This window comes from Sorghum bicolor, chromosome 6, assembly GCF_000003195.3.
Source record: "Sorghum bicolor cultivar BTx623 chromosome 6, Sorghum_bicolor_NCBIv3, whole genome shotgun sequence".
Taxonomy (NCBI): Eukaryota; Viridiplantae; Streptophyta; class Magnoliopsida; order Poales; family Poaceae; genus Sorghum; species Sorghum bicolor.
In genome coordinates, this window is record NC_012875.2 from 54,636,087 (window position 1) to 54,654,414 (window position 18,328).

At 48.4% G+C, this 18,328-nt stretch overlaps 5 protein-coding genes across 5 annotated transcripts; 3 read left to right on the top strand and 2 right to left on the bottom strand.

Moving 5' to 3' along the window:
- Positions 1,138-5,485, top strand: LOC8060443 (calcium-dependent protein kinase 13). The gene is made up of 7 exons (XM_002446949.2): positions 1,138-2,174; positions 2,790-2,933; positions 3,031-3,183; positions 3,305-3,420; positions 3,606-3,773; positions 4,208-4,432; positions 5,042-5,485. The coding sequence occupies exons 1-7, from the start codon at positions 1,436-1,438 to the stop codon at positions 5,162-5,164; spliced, it is 1,668 nt and encodes a 555-aa protein (XP_002446994.1). The 5' UTR covers positions 1,138-1,435; the 3' UTR covers positions 5,165-5,485.
- On the bottom strand, positions 5,603-8,514 carry LOC8060444 (putative pentatricopeptide repeat-containing protein At3g11460, mitochondrial). The gene has a single exon (XM_002448353.2). The coding sequence runs from the start codon at positions 8,364-8,366 to the stop codon at positions 5,709-5,711; it is 2,658 nt and encodes an 885-aa protein (XP_002448398.2). The 5' UTR covers positions 8,367-8,514; the 3' UTR covers positions 5,603-5,708.
- On the top strand, positions 8,517-11,483 carry LOC8057699. Its single transcript, XM_002446950.2, has 6 exons — positions 8,517-8,750; positions 9,196-9,256; positions 9,402-9,537; positions 9,680-10,007; positions 10,238-10,366; positions 10,629-11,483. Exons 1-6 carry the CDS (start codon positions 8,672-8,674, stop codon positions 11,141-11,143), a joined length of 1,248 nt encoding a protein of 415 aa, XP_002446995.1. The 5' UTR covers positions 8,517-8,671; the 3' UTR covers positions 11,144-11,483.
- On the bottom strand, positions 11,883-14,486 carry LOC8060445 (protein MULTIPLE CHLOROPLAST DIVISION SITE 1). Its single transcript, XM_002448354.2, has 4 exons — positions 14,121-14,486; positions 13,340-13,506; positions 12,439-12,826; positions 11,883-12,241 (listed from the first exon to the last, which is right to left on the bottom strand). Exons 1-4 carry the CDS (start codon positions 14,340-14,342, stop codon positions 12,056-12,058), a joined length of 963 nt encoding a protein of 320 aa, XP_002448399.1. The 5' UTR covers positions 14,343-14,486; the 3' UTR covers positions 11,883-12,055.
- LOC8057700 (probable L-type lectin-domain containing receptor kinase S.5) lies at positions 14,667-17,424 on the top strand. The gene has a single exon (XM_002446951.2). The coding sequence runs from the start codon at positions 15,205-15,207 to the stop codon at positions 17,329-17,331; it is 2,127 nt and encodes a 708-aa protein (XP_002446996.1). The 5' UTR covers positions 14,667-15,204; the 3' UTR covers positions 17,332-17,424.

Sequence of the window (18,328 nt, forward strand, 5' to 3'; positions counted from 1 at the left end):
CTCCCACCCGACGAGGTCAAAGTCAGACGTTCAAATTCGTGCACACGAAACATCTCTTCATCGTGTCATATCGTGTACTAGTAAATCCTTCCTCTTTCTAGTTTACTGTGCTAGTGTATATAGGACTTGTTTAGATCAATTTTTTTTAGATTTTGACATTATAACATTTTTGTTTTTACTTGATAAATATTTTTTAATCATAAAGTAACTCGTTTAAAAGATTCGTCTCGCGATTTATAGACAAACTATGTAATTAGTTTTCGTTTTCATATATATTTAATGCTCTATACATGTGCCACAAGATTCGATGTGACGAAATTTTTTGAAAAGTTTTTGGTTTTTGTGACGAACTAAACAAGACCGTATTATGATCATTGATCAGCGGTTGCTTTCCCAGTCACTTTATCGGTTTATCCTCTGTCACAGTATCTAGCTACGCTCATCTTCGATTCCGAATAAGAAATCGTTCCCAACAATGGCAACAAAAAGGAAGAGAAGGAGGAACCTGCATCACGACAGCTAGGGACACCGGACACGCTTATCCTAGACAACAGAACCCAGTTGCCAGCGATGGCGCAGCCACGGGGCCCACGGGCTCACTAAACCTGCCGCCGGGCACGCACGTTCCCCTCAACGCCTCGCCCGTGCACGGAGGAGACACGACGCCGGCGGTTGGGCGCTTTCCGCGGCTCACTCTCACCCCACGCGCGGCGCGGGTCCGTCCGCCGGCATCAAGTCCTCAACCCGGAGGAGCCCCGCCACCACGCACGGTCGCACGCAACGCAACTGACCCGACCCTGAGTTCAGTGTACCTGCCCGCTCCTTCGCCGTCGCCGAAACCAAGGCACCGCGGGCGGGGGACGGAGAGGAAAGCCGCTGCCGACCTTCGTCTCACCCTCACCTCACCTTCCCCCACCGCCCCCCACCCGCAAAAATCCAATTGCCACGCCGCGATTAATTTAAGCGCGCACCGGACCGGACGACCATCAGACCGAAACGGCCGCACGCTTCGCTCGCGTTGCCGGTGTCGCCGTCGCCACTAGCACGCACTCACTGACCTGGCTGAGGTGAGGCCAATCCAAACCGGGACCAATCCATACACGGACGGCACCAGCTGCTGCGTGCGTTCGCTTTCCCCGTAAACGTGACACGAGCCGAGCTGCAGAGAGGGAAAAGGACAAGGGAGGAGAAGCCGCCATGAAGCAGCAGCAGTTGCTGGAGCTGCCCTCCTAGTGGTCGTCCCCGTTAAATCCCTGCTCGCCCAGTCACGAGCACCCGCCCAGTTTCTCTCCTCCCGCCCGCCCCCGACCCAACCCAGATCAGAGATTCCGTTTGCGGCGTTGGCGTTTGCGCTGGCGTTTCCGAGCCGCGGCCGTGACCGACCGTCCGGAGCTAGCTTCATGCGCCAGGGCCGGCGGCTTCACCCCGTCGTTTGATGGGCAACGCATGCGGCGGCTCCCTTAGATCCAAGTACCTGCACAGCTTCAAGCACGCCGCGTCGCAGCGCCACGACTCCGAGTACAGCGCCACCAGCACCGTCGACGACTCGCCCAGGAAGCAGCCCACCACGCCGCCCGCCACCACGGACGCCCACGCGCAGCCGCCGCCGGCGTCCGCCGCCGCCGCAGCCATGAGGCGCGGCGGGGCGGGCGCGACGCCCGACCTCGGGTCCGTGCTCGGCCACCCCACCCCCAACCTCCGCGACCTCTACGCGCTCGGCAGGAAGCTCGGGCAGGGGCAGTTCGGCACCACCTACCTCTGCACCGAGCTCGCCACGGGGGTCGACTACGCCTGCAAGTCCATCTCCAAGCGCAAGCTCATCACCAAGGAGGACATCGACGACGTGCGCCGAGAGATCCAGATCATGCACCACCTCTCGGGCCACAAGAACGTCGTCGCTATCAAGGGCGCGTACGAGGACCAGGTCTACGTCCACATCGTCATGGAGCTCTGCGCCGGAGGCGAGCTCTTCGACCGGATCATACAGCGCGGGCACTACAGCGAGCGCAAGGCCGCCGAGCTCACCAGGATCATCGTCGGGGTCGTCGAGGCCTGCCACTCGCTCGGGGTCATGCACCGGGACCTCAAGCCCGAGAACTTCCTGCTCGCCAACAAGGACGACGACCTCTCGCTCAAGGCCATCGATTTCGGACTCTCTGTCTTCTTCAAGCCTGGTAAGCTGCTGCTGCTGCTGCAATTTGTGCAAACTTCTCCCCATTCCATTGTGACACAGTACTGTTTTAGTCAACGGCTGAAACTTGTGCACTGGATGTGTTTTACTAATCGGTAGCTCTACGTTGTGCTTGCGTTAGCTCTGTTTTATTCATGATTGTAGTTGTAGGAAATGAAATGGACGATTGCAGGTGAAATTCTGTAACAGCAGGTCTTTTGTAGTCATCATGCAACTGAAATTTTTGCAACGGAAAGGGTTGAAAAGTACTACTAGTAATAATAGTCGGTATTGATTGTTATGTGATGAAAGCTAACGTTGCAGTAGCTTAGTTTGACAGGAAATAAATGCAGCTAGCTACTTGCCATTCAAGATTACTAGTGGCAAACACTAATTAATAAGTTTAGTGCCCTAACCTGCTAGGCCCGAAATGCAAGTTCAGCAGGGAGCATTTCTTAGTTGAGTCTGAGTGGCAGTTGGATGATTGGATCTGGTGGAAGCTGCCTGTTATTCTAATAGTGAAAATATACACAGAACCTTTTTCGCTCCAACCTGTAACCAATTAGGCATGCTATCGGCATCCTTGACGCTTTTCCCTTTTCTTGTTCTGTTCTTTCAGGTCAAGTTTTCACCGATGTTGTTGGTAGCCCATATTATGTGGCTCCAGAAGTTTTGTTGAAAAGTTATGGACCAGCAGCTGATGTATGGACAGCCGGTGTCATTCTTTACATTCTACTAAGTGGTGTGCCTCCATTTTGGGCAGGTATGTAGTATTTTGGTATGTTTGCCTTAAGTTCTTTAGGATCTTTAACTTTATCCATTTTGACGGCAGGCTAATATTTTCAATGAATACAATGCAGAAACACAACAAGGAATATTTGATGCTGTATTGAAAGGTGTCATTGATTTTGATTCTGATCCGTGGCCTGTCATATCTGATAGTGCAAAAGATCTTATAAGACGAATGCTGAATCCTCGTGCTGCCGAGCGCTTAACAGCACACGAAGTTCTATGTTAGTTTCTTTCACCACTTTATACTATTGATTTGTTATTTCTCTAACACTGCAATGTATCCATTCACCTGATGTATTTGCAATTGTTGGATAAAAAGATGACACTTGAACTTGTGCACAGGCCATCCATGGATTCGTGATCATGGAGTAGCTCCTGACCGTCCACTGGATCCAGCTGTCTTATCTCGCATTAAGCAATTCTCTGCAATGAATAAGTTGAAGAAAATGGCTTTACGAGTAAGTGCAGTTCTTTTAGGCATGATTTGTATGAACTTTGATCCGCAGATTCAGAAGATAGCACCCCAATATTTCTTAGTTATTGTCCCATATTACCGAGTATCGATCAAGAGAGTTGTGTTACATTGTAGATTGCTTGCTTGTGCAACGCTGAACTAATTGACTATATGTGTTCATTCTAATAGGTAATAGCTGAGAGCCTATCAGAAGAGGAAATTGCGGGGTTGAAGGAAATGTTCCAGACCATGGACACTGATAACAGTGGCGCAATTACTTATGATGAGCTAAAAGAAGGATTGAGAAAATATGGCTCCACACTGAAGGACACTGAGATTCGTGATCTTATGGACGCAGTAAGTTAGCTGAAACCTTTTGGTATGCTTGTTTGTATTTTTAGCTTCAACAACCTGGGTCCTGAAGCTATACATTAAGAATCATAAATATGTGGCTTCATTAAGAATCTAGGCTACAAAGTCAATCAACTATGTATGACTATTTCTCATTACATATTTATGATTAGGATGAGTGCAGCAGACAGCATAACTAATATTTCCTCATCTTAAAGCAGACACCATTTTGTCTTATAAATCTGTGCTTATGTGCTACATGACGTGTATGCGTGTTTTTTACTTGAGTGGTCTAGCAACTATGCATATTTAATTTAGAGGATGATAAATTGAGCATCACAATTGGCTCATTTCTTATGCCAGAGGCTTTGTAAAAGAGATGTTATAACACATTGTACCGAAAAACTTACGTGTTTCTTTTGTTTCATTGTTTCATTTAGGCTGATATTGACAACAGTGGAACAATTGACTACATAGAATTCATTGCTGCAACTTTGCATCTCAATAAGCTGGAACGTGAGGAACATCTCGTAGCAGCCTTTTCATATTTCGACAAAGATGGTAGTGGCTATATCACAGTGGATGAACTACAGGAAGCTTGCAAAGAGCATAACATGCCAGATGCTTTTCTTGATGATGTCATCAACGAAGCAGACCAGGACAATGTAAGTCTTACTTTAATTAGACCACATGCATAAAAGTTATAGAATAGCATATCTTGTTTATTTCTTACTCACCTTCATTAAACCTATATGAAATGTACAACCAATGCAAGTAGTGTGATGCAATGAAAACCCAGACAACTTGCTAATAAGGACGGACACATTTTATTGATCAACATAGTTCATTTGATGCTCAATCAACCAATGTGGCCAATGCTTTCAAGTGTAAGGTTAGCACCTTAAGTGTGGGAGCAGCCGTCCAGACATCAAACACTGGTGGCACCCAAAAAAACGCCCCTCTCTGGTGAGCCCAAGAAATAGTGGCAAAGCACCAACCAGTGGTAAACTGGTAACAATGCGGCCCTACAGGGGTAGTGACAGTGGTCATTGGCCCCCATAGATGCAGCCCTATAGGGGTGAAACTGGAGTTCGTGGCTTTCTCTCTATCAGTTTGCTGAGAGCTCAGTACCATGGGGCAGTCTTCCTCACCTGCAAAATTTTCATTAATCAATGGTTATGGTTCTGTTAGTAATGGAACAAAGTTAATGCCATTGACACGTGTAGTCTAAACCTTGCTCTTTTTTTCTTTTCTTTTTTTTTTTGGCTTGCCAGGATGGCCGCATTGACTATGGAGAGTTTGTTGCCATGATGACCAAGGGCAACATGGGAGTGGGTCGAAGAACAATGAGAAACAGCCTGAATATCAGCATGAGGGACGCACCTGGTGCTTTCTGAGACTTAACACGATGTACAGCTTGTGGCTTAGCTACTTCCTCTGTCTTGCTGCCCTACGAAACCGTCTGCGATTTTTCAAGATGTTGTCAAGTGTCTGTGTGGATGTGTTTTTCTGGGGATTCTGATTGAACTCTTGTGATTGATTCCATGAAATGCATAACAAGATGTCCATGTCACGCATGAAGCCGTAAAATGATGCTGCTGCCCCTTGACTCTCAGAAACACTTATGTTCAGTGAACTAGCTTGCCATGTGTGTCTCCGGATGACATCCATTCTTGGATGCACGCTGTATCTCAATGCAACGCGTTGCTCCGTTTGTATGAACCTGTACTTAATGCACTGTTTTCCCGATACTTGCATGATGTAAGTATGATCTGGCGGTCTGGCCGCCTTTGTTTAGGCTGGGGCGAATCTATAAGATTATTATGGATAAGGAATGACGAAAAAGATAACATCAAGATTTTCTATGATGCTATCCTCAACCAATAATGTCAACAAAAAGAACTACGCAAGAATCCATGGACCATGGTCAGTGGTCACCACTCACCAGTAATCCCCGCAAGAGCAGGAACCACCATTGAAGTGGTGGAATCGCACGGCATCTCGAATCACGAACTCCCGACCAGTCACTGAGGATATCAGCTTGATCACAGTGTGGCAGTCGCCGCAAATGCGCAGATTCTTCATGATGTGGATCGGCATCCAGGCGGGCAAGCTCATGAGCCCGAAGGCTACAGCTAGCTTCTCACTGTGGTGAATCTCCGAGCGCGGGGAGTCAGTCCTCACGTACCCGAGGCGCGCGATCTTCTCCATGAGCTCATCCAGCTTCTTCCGTATCGCGATCACCTGGGGATGGCTCACGTCATCCGCTTTAAAGACGTGGACCTTGTTGTTAACCTCCATCCAGCTATATCCCGGGTTCTTTTTTATCCCCTTGTCTCTCATCAGCTTCCTTATCTGTGCAGAATCATCAGATTTCCCAGCATCGGCATAGATCTTTGCCATAAGCATGTAGCTCCCAGAATCGGGCGAGTCCAGCTCAAACACATGTTTTGCTGCAAGTTCAGCGAGCTCATTGTTGCCATGTATCTTGCAGGCACTAAGAAGAGCTCCCCAAACCTCAGCGGTTGGTTTCATGGGCATCTCGTCAATGAGATCCTTGGCTTCCGTCAGGTGCCCGGCACGGCCAAGAAGGTCTACCATGCATGAGAAATGCTCCAAACCTGGAGATATGTTATGGACCCTCTTCATCATATCAAAATAAGATTTCCCCTCCTGCACGAGCCCGGAGTGGCTGCAGCCTGACAGAACTGCAACATAGCTTATGTAGTCTGGCTTTGCACCTCTTTTCAGTATGTCATCAAAGATCTCGATGGCTTGCTTTCCCATGCCGTGCTGTGAATAACCAGTGATCATGGCATTCCAAGATACAATATCCTTCACGTTCAGGAAGTCAAATACTTTTCGAGCTTCTAAAATCCTTCCGCACTTGGAATACATTGTTATAACTGCATTCGCAACAGAGGTGTCTAAAATGAGACCAACCTTTACAGTGCGACCAATAATTTGATCTCCAAGTTTGTTTGCACCTAAATCTGCACAGCCTTTGAACAGTGTGACATAGGTAACCCAGTCAGGTCTAACATCTTTCTCACTTAGCATAACATTATACATCCTGAGGCCATCTTCCTCAGCTCCATGCTGTATATATGCTCCCAACATAGCATTCCATGTAATGACATTCTTTGTCGACATGCCATCAAAGAACTCTCGAGCTTTTGCGATGTTCCCTACTTGAGAATGTGCAGTAATCATGCTTGTCCATGATACAATGTCCTTTTCATTCATAAATCTGAATATAGATTCAGCACTCTGAAGATTGTCACACTTGGCATACATGGAGATGAGAGAATTGGAGACGACGACAGCTTGAATCTGCCCACTTTTCAGACAGAGTGAATGTAGTTGCCTCCCAAGGCACAAATCCATCCTGCTGCAGCAGCCACTTATAAGAGTTGCCAATGCGAACTGATCAAGTGTCATCAACTCAGCTCTCATCTGGTTGAACAATTCAACAGATTCAGTGAAACACCCATGCTGCAAGAATCCCGCGATGAGAACTGTCCAAGCCACATTGTTACGATCATGTAAAGAGTTGAACACCCCCTTAGCTTCCTTGAAACAGCCACATTTTGCGTACAGTTCAACAAGAGCACTAGCGACATATGGATCAATGCAGGGTAGGTTCCGAATCACCTGAGCATGAAGTTGCTTACCCCATCTTAAAGAAGATAATCTGGCACATGCAGTAAGAGAACTAGTGTATGTTGTTGAATCAAGGCGCACCCCTTTGCTTTGCATGTCCACAACCATATCAAGGGCTTCTCTGACTCGGCCACTTTGAGACAATGCTGATACCATCATGTTCCATGAAACAACATCACGTTCAGGCATGCTATCAAAAAGCTCAAGAGCATGGTCGACACCATATGTCTTGACATATCCCACTAGCATACTGTTCCGACAGAATATAGTGGGTTCTTTAATGCGAACAAACAACCTTGAAGCTAAATCCACAGTTCCACATCTCACGAACATGTCGACAAGGGCAGCTGCTACATCACTATCATCCTGGGAACCGAACTTCTGAACCATCCCAAGCAGCTGCAGCGCCAAACTGCGCTCTCCAAGGGCACCACAAGACTTCATGGCATAAGCGAATGTGAATGCATTTGGCGACGAATCACCACTTCGGTGCATGGACACAAAGCTTTCCAAAGAAGCCAAGTACTGTTGGCTCTGAAAGTACCCGGACATGAGCGTGTTCCACGAGGCCACGTCTCTCGCGGGCATTCTACCGAACAGCTCCACGGCATCGCTCAGCCGGCCGAGCTTGACATACCCATTCAGCATGACGTTGTGGGTGATGACGTTGGGGTGGGCGATGTCCGTCAGAAGCAGGCGGCGGGCGTCGGGGAGGGCTCCGCAGGAGAGGTAGGCGTGGAGGAGCGTGTTCTGTAGGAAGACGGCGGACGCGAGGCCCACGGCGACGAGGCGGCCGTGCAGCGCGCGGGCACCGGCGAGTGCGCCGCGCGCACCGCACGAACGCAGCGCGTCGGCAAACGCCTGCGTGACCGCCATGTGGGAGGCAACCGCCGGAGGAGGAGAAGGCGGCGGTGGCGGCCATGGGGACGCCACCATTCAAACGATTGTGGCCTTGCGGTATGGAATTCGCGGTATGCTATGCGTGCTCCCAGACGAAGCAAAAGTCACATGGTCCAATTCGGCCCATGAAGTTTGGTTGCGGGAGAAACACAAGCACTAGCGGAAAATGAAATACGCCATCCCGAAATGAAAGCGTAAAGTTGACGGTAACGTCTCGTACTGTCTTCCTCGTCTCCCGTTACTCGCGCGTGGAGTCTCCGAACTTCTCATTCGGCGGCGAGGAAACCAAGGTCGGGGAACTTCTGATCCGGTGTTAGGGTACAGTGGTTTGGCGCCAAGCCATGGAGGGATCCCTGGAGGCGCGGCCCGGTGTCCTCCTCGTCGGCGCCCCGGGTGTCGGCAAGCGAACCATCCTCTCCCGTGAGATCTCGCTGTCCTCCTTTCCTTATGTCGTTTGGGTTTTCTTCTCCCGATTTGAATGCGAAACATCGAGCCGATAGAGTAGCGGAACTATCTAGGATCTGAATCCGATGTTTTCGCGTCGTAAGCAGGATGAGAAATTGAGAAGATCCCGTGCTTCACCTGCCTGTGATTTGATTTCTGAATGGACACAGTAAAAAAATTGATTTGGAGTAGATAGAGTAGAGAAGATACAAGATGACAGTTTTAGCTGACAAATTAACGCTTCTAGTTTCAACCATTACCTTGATAATTGATGAATTCATTGGACGGTGGAGCAGATATTTAAGTTTACACTTTGCTAAAATAAGATATTATCTGATATTGCAAAATTTACTATTTATATTATTTATTGGTGGTTGTGCGTATTATTTCCTGACCACGTTCGTTTCACCATGAACTTCAGGGTTGCTTGCAGCAGAAATACCTGACGTACATGACTTATCCTCCGGTGTGCTGTGTCAGGGGTATGTAACAGCATCCTGTTAAATTACTTTTTGTCTGTGAGAAATGTCAAATGCTACTTATATAGAAGTAGTGGAAAGCATTGTTTTGAGTTAAATCTTCTAATAGTACATGATATAATTTATTTTGCTACTGATTGCCATACAGGTGGACAATTCAAACAAAGTATTATTCAGCTGATCTTTCCATCTGGACAGCGAATCTTGGTGAAGAATTTTCTCTTGGTTCCCTACCTCATCTAGACCGGCTGGCTGCCCTCGTTATGGTCTTTGATATGAATGATGTCCGTACTGAACCTGTGTTCTCATTGAACCTTTATTGTGTTTTCTGTCTTAGCGTTTAAAGATTCTGAACCTTATAATTTTCAGAGTTCAATTTTTATCCTCAGTGCTACAGTAGGGTAACAGCCTCAAGTAATTATGCAGGAATCCACCTTGCTTACTCTGCAAAGCTGGGCTGCCAATGTTGATATCCAGAGGTTTGAGGTCTTGTTATGCATTGGAAATAAAGCAGATCTTGTACCTGGTCATAGTGCACATATAGAATATAGGAGGTGTATGCAAAAGCTTGGGGAGTCTAGTTCTGATCTACACCCTGATTATTTCGATTTTGGGATAAATGAAAGTGAGGGTTGTAGCTTGTTATCTGAGGAAGAGCCATGCATAGAGATCAGAAACTCTACTGCACAATGGTGCATTGAGCAGAACATAGAATATATTGAGGCCTGTGCTTCCAATGCCGACTTTGATAAGTGTAAGTTGTCTCCTCGGTTATAAACCTGTAGCTGTTAAGTTTTTTCTCCTCAAGTTTGTACACTTTGGCATTAAGCTTTTCTTATTTCCAGTAATTAATCTATTACCATGACCTCTAAATTGAGCATCAATTAATTATTTTATACCCAATGAAAACTTATATCTTTTATGGACTCCAATTGAGAAGCCGTGGTTGTTTCTATCTTAATCGATGTTTATTCAAACTAACAGGTCTATCAGTGGATGGTGATAGCCAAGGCTTAGAGCGACTTCTTGGAGCTCTTTCTGCACATATGTGGCCTGGAATGATTCTGAAATCTGGAAACAGAATAACTGCCCCATCCTTGGTTGAAAAAGAAGGTAGTTGAATGCCATAAATGAGTAAATTTGCACTGATGATTGTTGATCTGTGTCTTGCTTATTCTGCACTATCGAAAAATTATGGTACGGCATGGCTAGCTTAGAAAGTTTCTCTATTAAGTAATTTCAGCTATTAGAATTTGCTGCCCCTCTTTTACATAGAATATATGTAGTGAAATCTTTGCACCAGTAAACTACTTTAAATTATTGAATTTAAAATAATGCATTACATGTCCCTGATTATTTATTTTCATTCTGGCAGAATCTACGGATGATGAATCCAACTATGATTTTGAGTATGAGGTCCTGTCTCATGGATCTGATGACCAGTGGGAATTTGTTGGCGAGACAAGTACATCCAGAAGCTTTGAGAGATCAAGTGAGGTTGATGGTACGCAGGATCACACACATCAAGTTGTGAAGGCCGGTACTGACTCTTCAGCATCCAACTCTCTCCCGAGTAACATGCCTACAGAAACTGCTGAAGAGAATACTGTAACTCGGAGCAACAAAACTGACAATAGCGATCATGTGGACACGACCACAGCATATAGTACTGAGGATAATCAAAGTGATCTTCCAGAGGCTAACCATCTTTTTGAGGATGAGCATTATGGTCTGGATGACCTGGAGAAAATCATGTCGGAAATTGGTAATGTGCGATCCAACCTAAGGCTCATGCCTGACTTCCAAAGGAGGGAGATGGCTGCAAAGCTAGCCATGAAAATGGCAGCCATGTTTGGCGGTGATGAAGAAGAGGCATTTGAGGATATCTAAAGCGATTCATGTAATTCCATTGATTCCCAGACAGGTTTGCTTGCTGGAAAGATGGGGCACCTAGGGCCTTTCTCATGATAATGTCTTTTTCTTTAGCGAAAATTTTGTGCCTATTAGGCGTTCTAAGCCATATAGGATGTATTATTATGAACTTTAACTCCCTTGAATCCTCCAGTGGAAAACTTTCTGAACTATGTTATGGTGCGATAGGAAAATGATGGTATTGTAGAACCACAGACAAAAGAGATAGCTTTACAAGCTATTGTATTTCCAACTTCAGCGGATGAAAAACAGAGTGCATAGTTTGCATCTTAAATACCTCTATAGAGGAAATACTTCAGGTGGGGTGGACTACATCCAGTAAATGAGTATTTGTATTGCTTATTATGCACCGAGTGCTCAGTTCGATGTCAAGTAGACAGGATGAAATGTATGTTCGTCTTTGTCCCCGATCTAAGTTCGAGTCTCAGGCTCCGGGTATGGTTACAAACATGCAACTGCTGACAATCAACGATAGTGTTGCTTAGCTATTTACAATCACATCCGACTGATGGGTTCACTATGGAGATAAGTGTGATTCCTGTGCTGTAACTGTCCCCTAGTCGAATCCGTGCAAATGGCAGTGCAGCGCAGCACACCGATTACACCTCAGTCGTGTTTGTCGTTGGCCAATCGGCCCAGCCTACCCTAGTCTTAGGAGTCGGTTATGGCCTGGTGAAGCTACCCAGTACCCATGTACTCGTCAGAATAAATATCCATTCACAACACGTCAAGCGATTTCCATATTAACTGCTCACTATGTAAACCGGTAAGCACACTGTTCCAAAACTTCTCTAGCTACAGCTACAGCCTAAAAGCTGATAACGCTATGCAACAAAGCAAATATCATCAAAGAGCTGAAGTACACAAATCTTATTGCCCTTCCGGCCCATTTGATTGTGAACTTCCATCAGAGCTATGTTTACCAGACTCAATAGACACTTGTCTACCTTGGTTATCGAACTTCGAGCTCTGAAGATTTTCAGATGGCTTGCCTGATGATCTCATTGGTCTCTCATTATGCTGCATACTCCTTGGATCCGAAGGGAGTTTGGTAACCTGCAAAGCATTGTTGGGATTCAGATTCATTATTCTAGAAGGCTGGTGATTAACAAAAGTACACAATGTGGTTGGTTCTTTTGTCAGACTAGGCTTGGAGCTTTATCAATATATAAATCAATTTTGATTTGACAGAAGGGAGGATCTAATGTCATTTTAAATGTCAAGAAGATCCTGTCCATCGGCAAAGCACTCACAGCGTTTGAAGCCTCTAGCCTTGCCTGCAAAGCTTCATGCTCAGCCTTAACACGGGATGGGACACCATCCTTCTGATAGACGTTCTGTTTGGCAGTCTCCTCATCTACTTCACTTGAAGCAGCAGCAAAAGGATGGTTTGCTGGGATCCATCTAACTGTATCTGGATCAACATCTGGAGGTAAGGAATCACCTTCCCTGAGAAACACGGTTGGCCTTTTCCACTGATATGCACGTGATCTCCTCTTCTGATGCATTTCTTGTTGCTCCTTCGTAAGCCTAACAGGAGCCAAACGGTACTCCTTGCCAAACATTTGTGCAGTAGATGTACCCTCATCAATCTTGACTAATGAATTATTGAAAGGATCATCATATGTGCGGAGCTTTGCACTGCAGGAAAGGAATTACTTCAGTCATGATTATTGCACAATTCAAAGGTTTATAAGTTCACACAAAAGCTTCATTTAAAAATTTATATCTGCATTGAAACGAACCCTGTAATTAGTTTCTGAATGTTAATATTTAACCATTTATATCAGCCCATACCAGGAAACAGTTAACTCTTTAACTTTTTAATTTTCAATATTATTTATCTGTAGGGGCTTGCGCCCTCCAGTTTCCAAAAAAAAAAATGGTGAGGCTTGCAATGGCGTGGAACAAGTAGCCAGGGAAAGTAACTCCTCACAAGCATAAGCACAATGATAATATCACTCAACAGAAAATTAATTAGTATACAATGGAACATGACCAAGTCACATAGACAAGTTTCAAGTCTTATGTTAAAACATGATCATTAGAGCAGAGGCTATAGTCCAAACGATAATGAAGCATCCATAAACCCAGAAAAACATCAATGAGAATACAAAATGCAACTTCAAGGAAATGAAGGAATTAGTGACGTACGTCCCTCGTTGCCCTGATTTTAACTGTCCACGCCTTACTAGATCAGCAACAGAACCTCTATTATCATGATCTCGACTTCTAATGATGACCTGCCTTGCAGCAGCAGCCAAAAATGCAATGCCAACACAGAAACCAGCAACAAAATTTGGGCTAATGCTCTTCTGGATCTGCATGAAAAGAGAAAGATAGAACATGAAGTACACAACCTGGCACTGGCAAAACTCAAGGAGGGCTGGATAAGCATGTTAAAGCATAAAAGGTCATTGTTCTTATGCTAAAAAAAGAAAGGAAGGCACACAGTAAAAGAAATAAATTGCCTGCATTGTCTAAAACCAATTCCCTGTTGTGCTGAAAATTGTTGATGACCTTTATGGTTTGGTGGATGAGGATCACGGACAGAGAAAGAAGGGATGTCTAACCACAGATAATAGTATTCTGCATTTCATGTCTTCAGACTATCTATGCAACCACGAGTTTCCTACCACTGTGTACTAATCAGTTCAACAGATCAACCGTCCAAATTAATATCAATATGCCACTTAGTTGTTCATAGACACTCATAGGGAAGACAACAATGTTTGCCTTTTGCACTCGTTCAAAAACCTCGCTCGCACTCGTCGCAATTTATCTACAGGGCTAATATATTATATCCCCCCTCTCCACAAAGATTACCATCTCCCCTTCACAGTAATTACCGTATCGTGCTGACACTAATCAATCCCGCAATCCAAATGTACAAAAACGAAATACCCAGAGAGGGAGAGGTACGGGGAGTCCTTACCGAAGCAACAGCAGGAGGCACGGAGGCGACGAGCGCCCTCAGATCTCCCACCCTGCTCTCCAGAGCCCCCAGCTTCCGCTCCCCGCCTGCGACGTCACTGGCGTTGCTCGACGCCGAAGCCCTAATCGGCCGCGGCCACCTCACCGCCCTTCTCCCGCGGAACAGCCGCGGAGACAGGAGGAGGCAGAAGGGGAGGGAGGCGGCGACGGAGGCGGTCGCCATTGTCGCCCTCGCATGGATGGAGAAGCGGAAGCTAACCAAGGTCAGGAGGCTTGGGGTTGGGGCTGGGACCGACTCGGTGTGCTTAGGGCCCGAGGTTGGGGGTGGAGAGAGACAGAGGCCGCCATGGCAAGAGACTGGCGGCGTTCACTTTCACTGGCCTCTCCAGTGAACGTCACATATCGGGCCGGAGCGCCGAGCCAGCTCGAAAAGCCCATGGGCCTCAATTTTTCAATTACAACTTCTGGGCTTTTTAAACAAACTGGCACTAGTGGCGCCAATTTTTTCTACAGTACTAGAAGACACTCTAAACCTATGTCCGAACCTATGTAACTGTTTGATTTAAGTCATGGAATAACCTCATTCATCATTTGTTCATTCTCTATAGCAATAATTACAGGCTAACATGCACAACTGTTTAGTTCCGTGAAAATTCGCCGGGTCAACAGATGTCGAACCAACCCATCGTATGGAGCCAACTATTAAACCAAACACGCTGTACGGCTCCGATGACTTTGTATGTACTGTCTATGCGATGACTTTACTGTACTACTAGATGCTAACAACCTCCCTGTTTACAACAGATAAGCCGTTTACATAGTCAGAGTTCAGAGAAGTTTGCGTAGTCAAAGTCTCTTCTGGGCTTCTGGCGTTGGGTTGCATTGCTATGAAGTTTCTGCCACGCAAAAGTCTAAATATGCTTTGCTCATGGCGTTCACAATACCAAGCAACACGATTCATTATTGCACACATGTTTCCTGATAATGGGCCACGAAAGTAAGACTTCTACGTGTTCGTTGCGATTTTGTGGTACATGAGGCATAACCCAAAGAATTAGAGAGGTCTTCAGAAGCAGTAGGTAGCCATGGCGTCCCTGTCCCATGCTGGCATCAGGCGGCGCTTCGCTCTGCTCGCTTCTGCAACTCTCGCCCTCCTGATCCTCTGCGGCACCTGCAGCTGCTTGCAGTTCAGCTACCCCTCCTTCGGCACCGCGAATGAGGCCGATTTCAGCTTCAGCCCCGGCGCCGGCATCGCAGACGGAGCCCTGCAGATCACGCCGAGCACCGGAGACCTGAGCCACCGGTCGGGGAGAGTCTGCTACGCGCGGGAAACCCTCAAGCTGTGGAACCGCAGGCGGACGGCGCTGACGTCGTTCAGGACGGAGTTCGTGCTCAACATCGTCCCGCGGAACGGGACCGGAGAAGGTATGGCATTCATCCTCACAAACAACCCGGAGCTGCCCCGGAACAGCAGCGGGCAGTGGCTGGGGCTAGTGAACAGCCAGACGGACGGCTCGCCGGCGAACCGGATCGTGGCCGTGGAGTTCGACACGAGGAAGAGCGGCAAGGACGACCACAACGACGACAACCATGTCGGCCTCGACGTCAACAGCATCGAGTCCATCAGCCCGTATCCTCTCAGCAATCTCTCCATCGTGCTGTCAAGCGGCGCTGATGTACTGGTCACCATAGAGTACGACGGTGCAAAGCTGAGCATAGTCGCGGTGCAGACGTACAGCTTCATGTATGCCTGGGCCGGTGACCTGTCGCAGTATCTCACGGACGACATCACCGTCGGCTTCGCAGCTTCGACCGGCGACTTCACCGAGCTGAATCAGATCAAGTCTTGGAATTTCACCACGCTAGGCGACGATGCAGACGACAGTTGGCGACATAGGAAGAAGGTGAGATTGCTTCTCGCCTACCTGATCCCGTTCGCGGTAGCCGGAACGTTCATTGCGTTCTTCGTGTGGAGAAGGCTGACGCGGCCGAGAAGGCTAGCCTACCGCAACCTCGAGAAGATGATCGACGCGCAAGGCCCGGTTAGATTCAAGTTCAGGGAGCTGAGGAATGCCACGGCCAACTTCAGCTCCGACCGCAAGCTCGGCAGGGGCGGCTTCGGCACCGTGTACCTCGGCTACCTCAAGAGGTTGGGCGTGGAGGTGGCCGTGAAGCGGGTGATGACGAGCGGCAACTCCGATCGCGGGGAGCAGGAGTTCGTGGCGGAGGTGAACTCGATCAGCAAGCTCTCGCACCGCAACCTCGTGAAGCTCTTGGGGTGGTGCCACGAGAGAGGCGAGCTGCTGCTCGTCTACGAGTACTTCCCCATGGGCAGTCTGGACAGGCACCTGTACGCCGCCGATGCCAGCAGCGCAATAAGCAACGCGTCGGCGTCGGCGTCGGCGTCGGCGTCGGAGACGTCGTCGTCGTCAGCGACGGCAGAGCTGCTGACGTGGGAGCGGCGGTACAGGATCATCCGCGGCGTGGCGTCGGCGCTGGAGTACCTGCACCACGGGAGCAGCAAACGGATCCTCCACCGTGACGTGAAGGCCAGCAACGTGATGCTGGACGGCGAGTACGAGGCGCGGCTGGGCGACTTCGGCCTGGCCCGCGTCATCCAGCGCGACGGCGCGACGCACCACTCGACGCAGACGGTGGCGGGCACCCGCGGGTACATGGCGTACGAGAGCTTCTTCACCGGCCGCGCCAGCCTCGACACGGACGTGTTCGCCTTCGGGGTGTTCGTCCTGGAGGTGGTCAGCGGGAGGCGGCCGACCAGCCCCGTGGAGGCACGCACGTACCGCGACGGCGGCGACAACGACGAGGCGAGCTTCGGGCGAGGCCGCCGGCAGCCGCCCATGCACATCGTGGACTGGGCGTGGCGGCTGTACGGCGAGGGGAAGGCCCAGGACGCCGCCGACGCGGCGCTTTGCGGCGAGTTCGACCCGGCGGAGGTGGACCGCGCCGTGAGGCTGGCCCTGGCGTGCTGCCACCCGAACCCGAGGGAGAGGCCGTCCATGCGGACGTCGGTGCAGGTGCTGGTCGGTGGTGCCGCGGCGCCGGAGCCCCCGCTCCTGAAGCCTGCGTTCGTTTGGCCGCCTTTCGGCGAGCGGCAGGAGATCGAGCTGGCGCATGTCGGGGTGCTCTTCACCGGAGGCGGAGGGCACTCCAGTTTCTGTTCCCTGTCCTCCACCTCCTTTACGGGAAGGTGAGGAACTAGCGAGGATTATTTGCACATCTATGTAGATGATACAGAGTTCACAAAAATTGTCTGGTCTGTCAGAATGGATCATGAATTGATTATATCTTTTCTAGTAAAATATGATCTTGCTTTGTAACCAGAGAAAATCATTCTAATTTTTCATAATAACAAAGCTTTATTAGAAGAAGAATCACGCCCCCCACTAGCGCTGAGAGGATATAGCTGTCAGCCTGTCACCCATGAAACGTCCATGGGCGAATGACCCGCCCGGGGCCGGAGGACTCGCGGCTGTCTTGTCTGTTGTCTCCCGCGGGCCGCGGCGAGCAGGAACCCAACGCGACGGGCCGACGGCGCACCAAGCTCTGCTCTCACACGTGAAGCGCGGGTCTACGCGGCCGCGGCCGCTTTTCTGACTCAGGCTGCCAGCGCCCGCCGGACCAACCTTGTCCACGCACTGCGACAAGCACTTGCACACTGGCACACCATGCTGCCCTTGGTGCCCGAGTCACCATGGCAAACTGTCATGCCATTCATTCCACGAGAGGACCTTCCGTAATCTGTTCCTTTCCGGCTTTCCGGCTTCCAGAACGTGTTCCATTGACCTGTGGATGCAAAGTCAGCATGGGATCGTGCACTACCTGTTTACAAACCAATTGGGCCATTGCCACTGCGGATTACTGAAACAAAGTTGCCAGCCTACCACCGATGGGCAACCGTGTTCGTCTTATTTTAATCATCCATCCAATGATACATACTTGAGGCTTGAATTGATCCAGAAAGTGCCAGGTGGATAATCTTTTTCTACCTGGAGTGCAACTTAGATATGATCCACAATTCGACATCCACCAGTGGAGTCCAAATTCTGAAACTTTTTTTTTAATGACAAGCAAGAAAGAATAGAAGGGGGAGGCTTTGAACTTTTTAGCTACTACTCTACCACTAGTAGTTCGTACCAATCAACACCAACAAAAGGCCAGCGTTACCACTCCGATCCCAGCAAATAAAGC